General features: G+C 64.6%; 1 protein-coding gene across 2 annotated transcripts in view; it reads right to left on the reverse strand.

Annotated features, from left to right (window-relative positions):
• Window positions 1–1,866: 1,866 nt before the first annotated feature.
• The window catches only part of COL5A1 (collagen type V alpha 1 chain), a 140,055-nt gene continuing 128,843 nt past the window's right edge, over window positions 1,867–13,078 (reverse strand). The window contains exons 62-66 of one of the 2 annotated variants that reach the window (XM_032866237.1): window positions 12,491–12,746; window positions 11,536–11,648; window positions 9,306–9,374; window positions 5,972–6,205; window positions 1,867–2,327 (exon numbers count right to left, since the gene is read on the reverse strand). In XM_032866237.1, coding sequence (XP_032722128.1) covers window positions 2,181–2,327; window positions 5,972–6,205; window positions 9,306–9,374; window positions 11,536–11,648; window positions 12,491–12,746 — 819 coding nt within the window. In that variant the 3' untranslated portion in view covers window positions 1,867–2,180. Of the gene's footprint in view, window positions 2,328–5,971; window positions 6,206–9,305; window positions 9,375–9,435; window positions 9,505–11,535; window positions 11,649–12,490; window positions 12,747–13,078 lie in introns of both variants that reach the window. The other variant, XM_032866235.1, reaches the window with a different exon arrangement.

The following is a 13,078-nucleotide window of genomic DNA, read 5'->3' on the forward strand; positions in this document are numbered from 1 at the left end:
AGAGGAAGCGGAAAAAGAACCACACCGGAGAGCGTCTGCAAACGTAAGAAGTCCTTTATTGCAATATACCATGGCAAGGTGGCCTTGGGAGAAGGGGACATGTCTGACTTCCGTAGAATGACAACAACTTTGAAGGGGCCACAAGGATGAGGACAGCGCAAGGGGGGACTTGGGGGGAATCACATGACCTAGACAAGGCCCACGGGGCACCGCGTGGCCGTCCTCGGATATGGCTTCGCTTTGGAAGAGACAAATGTGAGAGTCATTGGCACATGTCAGCCTCCTGGGCTCGGGAGAACCTCGGAGCCAGACTTCTCTTTGGTGACAGCAAGACTCCACGTCTGCGGGGATGCGGGAAATACTAGTGAGTGTTCGTGACGCCCTGGGCGGGGGGGCTCTGCTGTGGTCTCCACAGCGGGAAGGGCGGCCCGGGGGGCAGAGGACAGCACCAGAACCGCGGGTCACAGCGTCTCCCAAAGGGGCGAGCAGGGCCCGGGGGCCCTGCCCGCTCCCCCCGGCACGGAAGGAAAGGGCGTTGCTTTTCACAGTGAGGGGCAGCCCTTCCTGGCCGGTCCCTCGGGCCCTCCGTCCGCAGAAGGTGGCCGCCCGGCCCTCGCTCACGAAGCAGCCCCCCAGCCCCGAGCTCCAGGCTGGCTGACGCTGGTCCCCAGGATGCTTGCGGGTGGAAATCCCGATCGCTCACGTGGGGTAGCAGCCCCCGCCGGCAGCCCCAGGGAGACCCCCCGAGTTCATTGCACATCTCCCCGTCTGCACACGCAGCTTCAGCTCAGTTCTGAGCACAAACAGAAATTAGCACCAAACGTTCTGCGAACCGAAGACGACGACCTCGTCGGCCACCGCGGACAGCGCCGGCAGCATCTTCGACAACGGGTGTGTTTTCTCCAATCACAGAAGCACAACGTAATGCGAGCCACGGGCCTCGCCGCGGTCTCAGGGCGCAGAAGCACGTGGGCCAGCGGGAAGGACGGTGGCAAGCGCCCACCCTTCCGTCCTCAGCAGGGACCCATGCCCCACGCAAGCAGAGACCGGGACCAAGAGAGGCGGGAGGAGGAGGCACGGCCAGGTGACCCCAGGGTCCCCTTTCAAGGAGATCTCAAAAGAGATAGCACCACAAAGGAAAAGGGTAAAAGTGAGCACCAATTTTCATTTAATTATCATCTACAGAATGTGGTTTCCCCACTCTGGGGGACACTCTCCCATCAGGCTCCGCGGGGAGAAAAACGGGGAAAGGAAGCAATTAAAATTAATTTATGCCCGCGATTTAATCTAAGTGCATGTAGGAAAGGCAAAGCATCAGGTTCTTTTTGGGTTTTTTTTTCTCTCCATTAAAAATAAAACATCCAGAGCTCATCAAAAAATCATCTGAAAAGGGGTCCGGGCACCCACTGTTCCAACAGCAGCGCGGCCTCCTGCCACCCTGGGCGGACCTCCACCTTATTGCACGTTCCTGGCAGGTGGGGACGGGGCTGCCCCTTCCTCACGGGAACTGGACGCTCACCCCCTCCCCACCCTCCCAGTGGGACGGAAGCCGGGCTGACATGCGTGATTGAAAGTCGGGGACACTGAACACGTACGACAATACAATACAAATATTTACTTAAAACTCACAAAGACGAAAGCACCTTTAATCCATCGGAAAGGCACGTGCAGAATGACATTTGGCCCATGAATGGATCGTGTAGCTGAGAACAGAGGCTCTGGCTGGAAGGGGGTGACCTTTGCGAGGCTTGCCTCTGAGTATTTTTTGAAGGTCAGGGGAAATACACATCTTCAAGTTGAATTTAAAAAAAAAAAAAAAAAAGTGATCTCCAAATCCCGCAGCCCTACACCCCGGCCCGGCGGCCTCTCTATGCAGACAGATCAGCCGGCGCGGCGGCGACAAGTGTGGCCTCGTCGTCCCTGTGGCGTGCGCTGGGGACAGAACGGGGCTGATGCTGCGGTGGGGCCCGGTGGCTGTGGGCTGTCTAGGTCATGTGATTCAGCTCCGGGTGGGGGACTCGGCTCTTTCCCTTTGCTCTCTGTGGGTTTGGGGTCGGGCTCGGTGCGGAGCCGGGCGCAGACGAGGTCAGGGGAGGGACGAGGGGCCTTCACTGTCCAGGACGCCCGCAGACGGCGCGCTGAGGTCATGAGGTTGCTCTTGGGGGCCGGGCTCGTGGCTCCTAGCCCAGGAAGCAAGCCGGCCCCACTTCAAATCCAAATTTCTGTGACGCTTCACCGAAGTCATTGAACATGATGTCCACGATGGGTATCTGCTCTACCTTGGGCGTGTCGATCTCCAGAACAGTCTTCTGATACCCTTTCTTCGTCTAGGAAGCAGAAGAGCGGCCCATGTCAGTAAGGGGGGTGGGGCCACCTCGCGGGGCTGAGCCTGCCCCGCCCACGCTCCTGGGCTCCCATGCACATGCGCCCATGGCCAGCCGCTGAGAAAGCGGGTTTGCTCCATCTGTCCGGGCAGGTGGAGGGAGGGAGACGTGCCTGACCGGGGCGGGCAGCACCCCTCCCCACCCAACATCCCATTCAGCCCTCCCCGCAGTCCCAGACCCACGCCCGCCCCTACCAGCGGGGACACCCCATGGCAACCCTGCCGGGACCAGCTACAGAGAGCATAGTTCCGCCGGAACACACCCGAGCCCCCGCTCCCTGTTCAAGACGAAGAGTTCTAAGACAGTAACGGCAGGTTGCCGGCCCTGCCCTTGGCAATGTCACCCAGAAGTAAGAGGCTCCACACTCGCAAGTGTGAGAAGAGGAGGGAACCTGACCCGCTCCCCGGTCTACAGGAGTACCGGGTAAACAGGCACAGAGGGCCAGGGACGGCAGAGATGTGCTGTGGTGAGCCCCTTGCTCAGACGGTCTGTTTTACCTCCATGAGTGTCTCGAGTCACCCTTAGCTCAACCTCGCCATGGCCTCCAGGGAGGCTCAGAGGATCATGGTGGAGCTCAGACATGACCGCCACAGAGCCAGGCACCCTCCCCTGCCCAGCAGCACTCTCTCGGAGAGCAGGTGCACCGCTGCTTTCTGGGGCAGGATTGTGGCCTGGATCGCAGCCATGCTGGGGCTCGGGCTTGGGCTCCTGGCCAGCAGCACTGGCTTCTTTGGACCCCACGGTGGAGAAGAAGGAGCTGGGTCCTTCCAGCGCTGAACAAGGTGGGGCCATTGGGGCTGCCCTCAAATCTTTGTCCTTTTGGAAGGATGGCAGCTCCCCCAGGCAGGGGCTGTGCAGCTCTGTCTGGAGGCATTTGGGGTTGTCACAGCTAGCTGGGAGACTGACCTCTGGGGGGTCTAGGCCATAGACGCTGTTCAACACCCTCCGGTGCAGACAAAGCCCCCAGCCCAACTCCGCACACCCCAGAGACGCATCTGGCCCCAAAGGCCGAGGAACTCTGGTCTGGAGTTGCGTCTCCTCTGCCCGACTCAAGGCACAGAAGCAGGAATGAGAGGTAGACATGATGGGCAAGAGGGTTTTAGCTCAATTCCCAGAAGATCTTCCTGACACTGAAACTTTGGAGCCATGGCCAGGACTGCGCCAGGTGGTAGTGAGCTCCTGATCAAGGGAGGCATTCAAGGACCAGCTATGCCTAAAATGGACGATGGTGGGAAGGGGGCAGGCATTGGGAGACTGCATTCTGCCATATCCTAAGGGCCTTGGGCAGCTCACTGGACCTCTCCCGACCTCAGATTTTGCTTCTGCAATTGAAGAGGAGACCCAACCTGCAGCTCTTCCCCAGAACCTGCAGTGACCCTAGAGGCACTTGGTGCGTGGAGGCTAGCGTCCTGCCAGCACACCCAGGCCACCAGGAGATAGGGCCAGAGAAGGAAAGCCTTTGGCTCTGGGGTTAAGGAAGACGGGAACTGGACCTTGGGCTGGCCCATGGCAGAGACCAGAGGAGGCTCTGAGCTGGGCAGCATTGCTGGGAACCCTGGGGGCTCCAGGATTTGCTTTTGCGATGAGCAGGAGAGGGGGCATCAGGAGAAAAAGGGATGGGGGCGCCAGGCTCCTCCCGGGGAGCTCCTTGGGGCGCCGGATGTGTGTGAGCTGGAGCACGGAGCCAGGGCAGCCGGCCCTTTCCCTGCTGGGGGTTCCCGAATCCCGAGAGGCACTTCCCAGCACCCCTCGCAAGGAGGCTCCCTTCTTCTGGAGAACCCGCCTGCTCGCTTCACCAGGAGCTGGGTACTGGCCTCACCAGAGTGTCTCCCTCCTGCCTCAGGAGCCAGGATGCTCCGAGCAGGGCTCGAGGCCCCGGGGTCCTGCCTCTCCTCTGGAGGCAGAGACACAGGGACAATTCTACTTGCTGCCTCACGACCTGCTCAACACAGCTTGGGGCCTGTGTCAGAAGCACGAGCATGTGCCAGGGGTGGAGGCCCCTCCCCCAGTGTGTCTGGCCCCTTGCCGGGGGGTCGACTCCTCTGCTTCAACAGGGATGAGTCCTGCTCATTCCACAGTCAGACCCAAGGACTGACCCCACAAACCCCAGGATGCAGGGGAGCAGGGAGGAGGGGCAGGGTGCCACAGGGAACCCTGCGCTCTGGACAGCCTCCCCCATCATCCCCGAGGTGGCCCTGGGGTAGGGAGCAGGAACAGTGCTTCCCAGGGCTGGAGGGGGCTGCCCAGTCCAAGGGCCCCAGCCAGGGCAGGACGCAAGTGGTGAGCCTGGGTTCTGCTCTTGGCCACTACTGGGCAGCTTTGTGCGCTCCTGTTTCTGCGGGACCCAGAAGCCCCACAGAGCCGTCCATGACACTCCGGCCTGGCCGGACAGCACCAGACAGCCTTAGCAGACATTAGGGAAAACCGTCACCTCGCATGCACGCGGGTCCGGGAGCAGCAGGGAGCACTAACCCCGAGGCAGGAGCACCGGCTTCCCGCAAGCCCAGGGTGGCCGCTCAGGGCTCGGGGACGCCTCTGCCTGGCCTGGGACACAATGGGACCAGCTCTGAGAGACACTCTAGCTGCTCTGTTCAAAAAGTGAGGTGGGAGACTAAGGGTGGGAGCACCGGCCAACGAGCAGACATCTCAGATGATGCGGTCCACCCGGAAATGTGTGGGAAGGACGCGGTCTGGAGCGGGTGCTGAGTGTCTGGGAGAGCCTCCGGGCCACACGGGGAGAGCACGGCACCTTCTAGGGACAGGCCCCGTGTGCCAGCCTGGAGGGAGGCCCTGCGAGGGGCCGGCCCTGGACACAGAGTGGGGCTGGAGCCCACGCTAGTCCTGTCCCTGCGGGAGCTGGCCTGGCTACCACGGACAGAACCTCTGAGTCCAGAACCGGAGGACGGACATTGAGGTGAGACAGAAAGACTCACAGACACACACACGGCAACCACCACCTCCAGCCTCTCAAAGGCCACACGAGGGACATGCCTGAGGGTTTCAGCCTGGTTCATGGCTGTGCCCTAAACACCTCCCAGGACACAAGGACGCAGCTCCGACCCCCCGGGTTGACGGCAGAGCACCCCCTCCCCGGAGGCACAGAGCCGAGGAGCTGGCCCTTGGTGGGGACCCTGGCCTCGCTCTGGGAGGCTACAGGTGGGGTGCACAGGAGGGCAAGCATCCCGGGGCCCGAGGCATGAACGCAGCCCCGGCACCGACGGGCCGTGCGGGCTAAGCAAGCCTCCAGTCAGGCCGGCGAGCAGAACGGCCCTTCCTGGCGGGCGCACGGGGCCCGGGCACAGCCCAGCACGGCCAAGCTAGCTTGGGGCAGTTGCCAGCCCCGAACCCGCAGACACCTGTGCCCAGCACAGTGCGTGTCCTGGCTGCTCCCGGGAAGGCCCTGAGGACAGACTCTCCAATCCAGGCCAGACGGACACAGGTCCCACGTCATAGCCGGCCGGGGCCACGGACCCGGCTCCCCGCCTTCCCGTCCGGGCTCTGCGTTCCCAGGCCCGCACCCTCGCCTGAGGGATGAAGGCAGAGGCCCCGCGGCAGCCCCCACCCCCGCCGCCGTGTGCGACACTCACAGCACAGCCGTCCACCAGGGCGCGAATGTAGGGGCTGTTGTCATAGGACATCTCCTCGTCGTTGGAGCCCAGGAAGCGCATGGCCTTGTCGTAGCTGCCCGTGGTGGCGTCCTGCCAGGCCACTGACTGGTAGCAGTTGTAGGTGATGTTCTGGTTGGCCGAGGCGCTGAGCAGCCGCAGGAAGGTCATCTGCACCACGCCCACGGGGTTGCCCTCGGCGTCCACGTAGGAGAGCTGGGGGGACAGGAGGGGCGGCGCTCAGCAGCGAGGGCACGGGACCTTCCTCGCAGCCCAGCCTTCACGATCTCCGTCCACGTGCTGTCTCCTCCGGAACATGAGCCGTGCGGAGGGCACCGCCCTGGGAATGCGCCACATACCCAGTCCCCGAGGCCAGAACACACTGGCTCGCTCTCGGGGGCTCCCCAAAACGGAGGAAACGCACTGCATTTCTTTCTGAGACCTACACAACCCACCTGCCCTCCTGGCCTGGCTGGACCCTACTCGTCCAGGGCTCATGTCATGCACCTTCCCCAGGAAACCTGCCTGGGGCACGTGCCCTTCCCCACCCCGGTCTGGCTCACTGTGTTTTCCCTCCTGGGCTATAAGGCCCTCCTGGTCTGCAGCCCTCCCCAGACCGTGAGCACCTTCGGGGCAGAGACTCGGCCTTGAGTTCCTGTCGCCATGCCCAGAGGCCGGCTAAAGGAAGGATCTCTTGAGATTATGGTAATAGATGAAGAACATTTGGTAAGTGCCCTGGCCAGGGAGCCGTGGGCAGTGCAGACAGAGAGGGCAGGGGGCCTCGGGGGTAACTCGGGCTGGCCAGGGGCACGCATGGGGTGCTGGGACATCCCGGCAGCAAGAGGGGCCTGAGCCATTTGGCCACAAGCTGGAGGGTAGGGTAACCGAGTGCCCTCCTGCAAGGAGGGGGAGCCCCAAGATGCCACGCGGGAAAGGCCGCTCCCGCCTCTCCGGGGCACAGAACCCAGAGAAAAGCAGAGCAGGTCTTCCTGGCCTGGGTGCAGGGACTCAGCGGTGTCCCTGCAGTGGGGGGCACTCTGGGGACAGGACTCCCTGACAGCAAGCCCAGAGCAGGGCATTAAGAAATGATGGTCCCATTCTCAAGGGCTTTCTCTGGCGTCACCAGCTCCCCACAAACAGGTCCTGAGCTCCAGGGGCGGAGGGAGGGTTCAGGGTGTCCCCAGAGGTAAGTCTCGCTGTCTGCATCCTTGCAGACCCCAGCTTCCGGAACAGCCAGACACGGCCAGGACACACGGGTGCCTGCCCTCCCCCGGGTGAGGCTCGGCCCCCTCCCCGCCTCCACGCTCTGCCGGCCTCCCCATGGGAGGCAGAGGGCACCCTGCTGTTTCTGGGCATCAGTGGAGGCCACGCCGGACACACGAGGGCGAATCAAGGCCCATGCTGTCCGCTCGCTCATACACACATACGCAGAACTAGCCAGCGTGGAGGCAGGGGCCCGGCCAGCAGCCCTGTCCCTCCCTGCCAGGGCCGGGAGGGCACCGTGCTGCCACCCAGCACCAGTTCTGCCCGCAGTGACCGCACACTTCACGGTCAGACCCTGAGGAGGAAAACCAAATACCAACCAGCAATCCGGGCCATCAGGCTCCTGGGAGGACGCTCGACTGACTGGGGGAAGCACGCATGCACGGGGACAGGCCAGAGAGCAGCAGGGACACAGAAGGGCTGGACCCCGCCCTCCCGGGGAAAGCGGCTCTGCACGCGTGTTCCTGGGCTGCGGCCAGAGCGGCCCCGACCAGAGCAGAGGCCTGTTTCTTCAGGATGGGACCTGCATCTGCGTCCCGTCTACCAGGACGGTCCCAGAGAGCTAGAATAAGGCAGCAGGAAAACCCAAAGGAGCAGCTGGTTTCCCCTGGGGCGTCCCTCTGCCTCCCAAGCTCGGTATCGAGTCTGAAATGGGACAGAGGTGGGAGGCGGGCTCCCCAGGTCGGTGGTGGAAAGCGGGTGTTGTGTGAGGTGCGGGTTGCGGGGCCCCGAGGGATGCGGTCTCTGTCCGGGACCCCAGCTTGCCCGACCCGCCCTCACAGGAACCAGCCCCTGGCTCGCTGGGCCCAGCCTGCGCCGAGGGGGCGTCCACGGCTCCTTCTGTGTGCAGCTGCTCTTTCCGAGGCGAGAGCGGCAGGGGTGGAGGGAGGAGGAGGAGCAGGGCAGGAAGCAGGCGAGAGGCCCGCCATCCGCACAGAGACGGGAGGAAGTCTCCACAGACATGGCTAGGCGAGCGCGGACCTCCAGAGGGTCTGTGAGAAGCCGGAGCGGCTTAGAATCAAGGACACGGAGCGTGGGCGGTGCTGGCAGCCATGAGGGGCCTGGAGGTCGGAGAGCGAGGGGCCTCGAGAGGCGGGACAGGGCAAAGGCTGGCAGGAAGCCACCGCTCTGGGAGTCCCTGGGGGCCTGGCCTCTGTGGAACCCCTCCCGAGGAGGCCATGGTGCCCGCACGGATGGCGGCTGGCCAGGTGGGAAGTCACGGAGCTCCCACAGCACGGCTTCTAGGTGACAAAGGACCCCTCCCAGGGCACAGAGTGGGGGACGACCAGATCTGACGACGTGAAGGCAAGGAACAGAGTCAGGTGCCCATGTCACGTCTACCCCGACCTTTGGCCCTTCCATTTGCTAGAAGGAGGGCACAGGGCCCAGATCTAACCCCTGGGATGGTCAGAGCAACGTGCCCGAGCCAGCGGGTCAGCCTCGGGCCTGGCATGAAGGAGCGCAGACCGGCTGTCTCCGGCCAGCAACAGGACATCCCCTTCGCTTCCTTCAAGGGATGCCTGCGTCTTTCTGATTCTGGGATGGATTATTGAGAGCGGCTCCCCAGGAGTTACAGCGGGGGCTAACCGAGGCACGTGGGTGCACTCAGAAGCCCGTGGCCAGGCGGCCATCAGGATGGCCCTTCACTCGGCAGCTGCAGGGGAGTGGCCTCCGTGGCCCCCGGACTGGGAAGAGCTCAGTTTAGTGGTCCGGGACCCGTGTCATCTGACCTGGCCACTAGGAACCGAGCAGGAGAGAGCCCTCCGGCTCCCAGGGTCTGGTTCCCGCTCCTGGCCACACCCTGGGCACCCAGCTCCTGTCCTAGGCCGGACTGGAAATCGGTCCCCCGGCTCCCATCCCCCGGCTCCCAGGCCAGACGAGCTGTCATCGGGGGACGGCGGCGTGGGCGCCAAGGCGGAGTCTGGCTGTCAGGCGCCGTGGAGCGGCTCGGCCGAGGGGCGAGAGCAGGGGCGGCGCACTGCGGCCACGAGTGCCATGCAGAGCCGGGAGCCAGGCCGAGTGGCAAGCGGGCAGCGACCTGGCGACCACTTACCAGGGACCCTCGCTTGTACTGACTATACCAGGTGGAAGGCCGCTCTTTGGGCCAGCGGGCCATTTTACTCTGTAAGACACGGAACGGACGCATGTGAAGGGCGACTGCGGGAAGCCAGAGGCGGCCTTACCAGTTTACCGCGCTTGAATTCACTGAACCAGGAACCCGGGTTTTCTTTGGGCCAAGAAGTGATCCTGGCCTAAACACAGAGCGGACAGGGTGGGGAGAGAAACAGAAGGACAGTGTTACTTCTCCCGCCGCCACGAGGAGCGCCCCCCACCTGCAAACACGCCTTCTCCCGCCCGACCTCGCCCCCCACGGCCGCGGGGGTTCCTGTGGGGTCAGGGTGCTCGCCCTGGGCCGGACCGTGCTAAGGCCTGGGGGAGGCCGGCCACCTGCGACCCGCACGTTGTGCACACCCGGCCTCTCGTGCGGGGCCCGCGGCTTCAGAACTGTGGGCGGGGGATGCGTTCCCGGGTGCCAAAGGCACTGGGGACAGGAGGAGCCAGCGTGCAGGGACCGGCCAAGGGAAGGACCCGCGGCCGCCCTCTCGTGTGGTCTCATCTGACGCGCGTGTCCTGCATGGCTGTGTGGTGGGCGGGGCCTCCCGAGGTCCCAGCAGGATGCGGATCGTCACTGGGACAGATGGCCTCTGCCCAGAAGGGGGGGCTCCCACTAGGGGGCCGCTGGGCACGGGGCTGGCACAGTTCCCGAGGACAGGCCTAGCGCCGAGCAGGCTCAGGCGTGCTGTGGGGCCCGTGAGGGAACACATGACCCCCCTCTAGGAGGAGGGCCTGCCGCGGCCTCCAGCAGCAGAAACAGGGAGCCCCTTGCCACAAAGCCAGGGAGCGCAGTGGACGGGCCCACAGGCCCTCTGCTCCGCCGGGTCCTGGTCGTGCACTGGGGAGGCGGGAGCCTGACTCCCCATTCAGTCCCCCTGGGCTCCCCTCTGAGCTGCTCGCGTGCAGGGAGGGAGAGAGGCCCAGGCGTCCTGCGTGCGCTTCCAGGCCCACGTCTGTGCTCAGATAACACACGTCTCCTCTGGGGACCGGGGCACAGGTGCGGGCGGCCAGCAGAGGGTCCCTCCCCTCAGGGGGCTGAGCCCGAGGAAGAGCATGGAGCGGAGGGGGTCACTCAGCCCCCAGCCTGCTGTCCGCCCACCGACACCACCAGCTTGGGCTCCTGGGGTGTCCACTAATCCTCCAGCAGCAAGGCCACGTGTTGGCGACAGCCAGTCATAAGAAAAGATGAGAAACGATGCCTTTTCCACCCAAATCTCCTCCCAGGGCTCTGCTAACTGGGAGGCTCCCGAGGCCTGGGTTTTCCCTCTGAGCATCAGGCTGTGTGCTGTGGGCGTCTGGGTGACCAGGGGCTTTCAGCCGGGGAGCTCGCACAGAACACAGCGGTCCCCACATCGTGCCTGTCACGGCGGAGCCCCTGCCCCATGGCCGGGCCTTCTGTCTAGGGGTGCTGGAGCTCCCCACAGGAACAGCAAGATGTAGGGGTGAGGGAACAGCACCCCTGCAGACCACAGGAGGCCCAACTCCTCCTGCACCCGAGCCACGACCTGTCTGGACAGACGGCCGCCTCGGGGCATCATGGGGGTGTGCACAGGCCCCACGCAGAGGCCACTGTGTCACGGTCATCCTGCAGTTGGGGACCTTGTCTGCCTCGGCTGTCCTGCGCCCAAGGGGAAAGCAACCCATGTCCCCCCACCTGTCCACACGCACACACATGCCAGCCCCATGCATGTACCCCCCCACATTCACTCCCATCTACACACACACGAACTCGCCCACGGAAGGGACCGTTGGTCGCTGTTCCCCCGACTCTGCATCAAAACCTCGCTGACCAACATCCCACACAGAGCAGACTTGGGACACACGTGCTGTCCTCGGGAGAGGCAGGAGGGGTGCCCAGACGTCAGCGGACCCCGAGAACAAGGCAAATGCCAGCTTCTCAAGGACACATCGGGGGACTGTGGACTTTCCCCCGAGGCGCCCGCACGGATTCCAGCTGGTCTGGGGGCAGACCTGCAGGGCCGTGGCAGGAAGGAGCTGAGCGCCCCACGGTTGAAATCTCCATGTGGGGCCGGCCGACCCCTCCCCGGCCACCGCGCCAGGCCACGCCCACCCCATCCCACAGCTCAGGTCTCTTTCTGGGGCAGAAACTGTGGCTTTGACCCTGGCCCCACTGAAAGGGGAAGGCAGCCGGGGAGGCAGGCACTCACCCCCTCAGACTTCTTGTCGGGGAAGACGCACGTGGCCCCTCCGGCTGTGAAGTTGCAGTAGACTTTGAAGGAGTCCCTGGAGCACCCCTGGTTCGGGTCCACCCAGTACTCTCCTGGATGGCGGACAGAGATCGTGAGTGGCTGCCCACGTGGGATGCAGAAGCAGCCGCAACCCGTCAGCCCAGAGGGGAACGCAGTTGGCCAGGCACACAGGCCACCAGCACAGGCCTCCCCTGGGCTCGTCGGACGCACGCGGCTTTCCGTGCTGCATCCAGAGCCACAACAGACCCATCCCCGAGGGCCCAGCTGGATGGTGGGGGCCGCGGCTCCCCTGCAGCAGTGAGCAGGGGAGGGTGGGCCGGCCGCCTTGGCGGGTCAGTGTCGGACACTCACGCTCCCCCGGGCTGATCGAGGACGGGGAGCGTGGATGGCCCTGCGGCCAGAGGAAAGCTGCTCACACGTCCCGGGGGGCAAAGCTGGCCAAAGACGCTGTACTTCAGAGGCGGGCTGCGTGTGGCTTAGGGCAGTGAGGACAGGAGTGGCTTTGGTGGGGGGCTAGTCCGGTTTCCAGAGCACCGGCCCAAGCGCACCCCGACACGGACATCAGTTCCGGGTCTGACGCGGACCCTGCTGTGCCCGTGGAGTGCGCAATGCCCTCTCGCTTCCTCTGAGAGGCAGGGCTTTGGCCCCCTTTCCACGGAAGGATGACATGAGGCTCAGGGTCACGCGTGGGACAGCAGCTAAGACCGGACCAGAATGGGGCTCTGTGCCCCCACAAAGCCTTGCCCTCCTTCCCTGGCCTCCCAGGACCCGGTCACGTCCCGCGACGCCTCCGTCGGCTTCCGGGGGAGATGCCCAGGCAGCCCGCGGCACAGACGGGGACACGGAAGCGGTGACCTTTCCACGGCGCAAACCGCCCCGTGCCCGCTCCCCCGTGGGCCCCGGGGGCCCCTACCGTCCGGGAAGTCGGGGTGGCACAGCTGCAGGTCCTTGCACGTGCGGGCGGGGTTCTGCTGCGTGCCCAGCGGCCGCTTCATCTGCTCGATCTCCAGCTTCAGGGAGTTGAGTGAGCCGAAGATCTCCTCCATGCCGTCCGCGTAGTCCACGTAGTTCTCGCCCGCCCCGTCGTCCAGCAGCTGGCTAGCGTCGATGTCCCGCCGGGTCCTCGAGGCCTGGATCGGCAGCGGCTGGATGACCTCGCCGGGGGGGCCCTGTGTGTGCACAGGACCGGGTGGGTCCCGACGGGAGCCACGCCGGGGCCGCCAGGGCCCCACGTCCCACTGCAGACGCCGTCAGCCCCGCGTGCTTCTCCCCCTCTTTCCTGGCCCCAAGCACTGCACGCCCAGCCCTGCCACCAGGCCTCCCTGTACGCCCACTGCCCTCCTCCCGGCCGTGGCCTGGGGTTCGAGCCTCAGCTGGGCCCAAAGCGACCCACCCTCCCCTGGCCCCACAGCCCAGCCTGGGGCCACACACAGTGGGACCACACGGACGCCTGCCGGTGTGGGAGCCCCAGCCGAGGACAGAGACGGGAATCGAGAGGCTG

The sequence above is a fragment of the Lontra canadensis genome, unplaced genomic scaffold (genome assembly GCF_010015895.1).
Source record: "Lontra canadensis isolate GAN:19392208 unplaced genomic scaffold, GSC_riverotter_1.0 scaffold30, whole genome shotgun sequence".
Lineage (NCBI taxonomy): Eukaryota > Metazoa > Chordata > Mammalia > Carnivora > Mustelidae > Lontra > Lontra canadensis.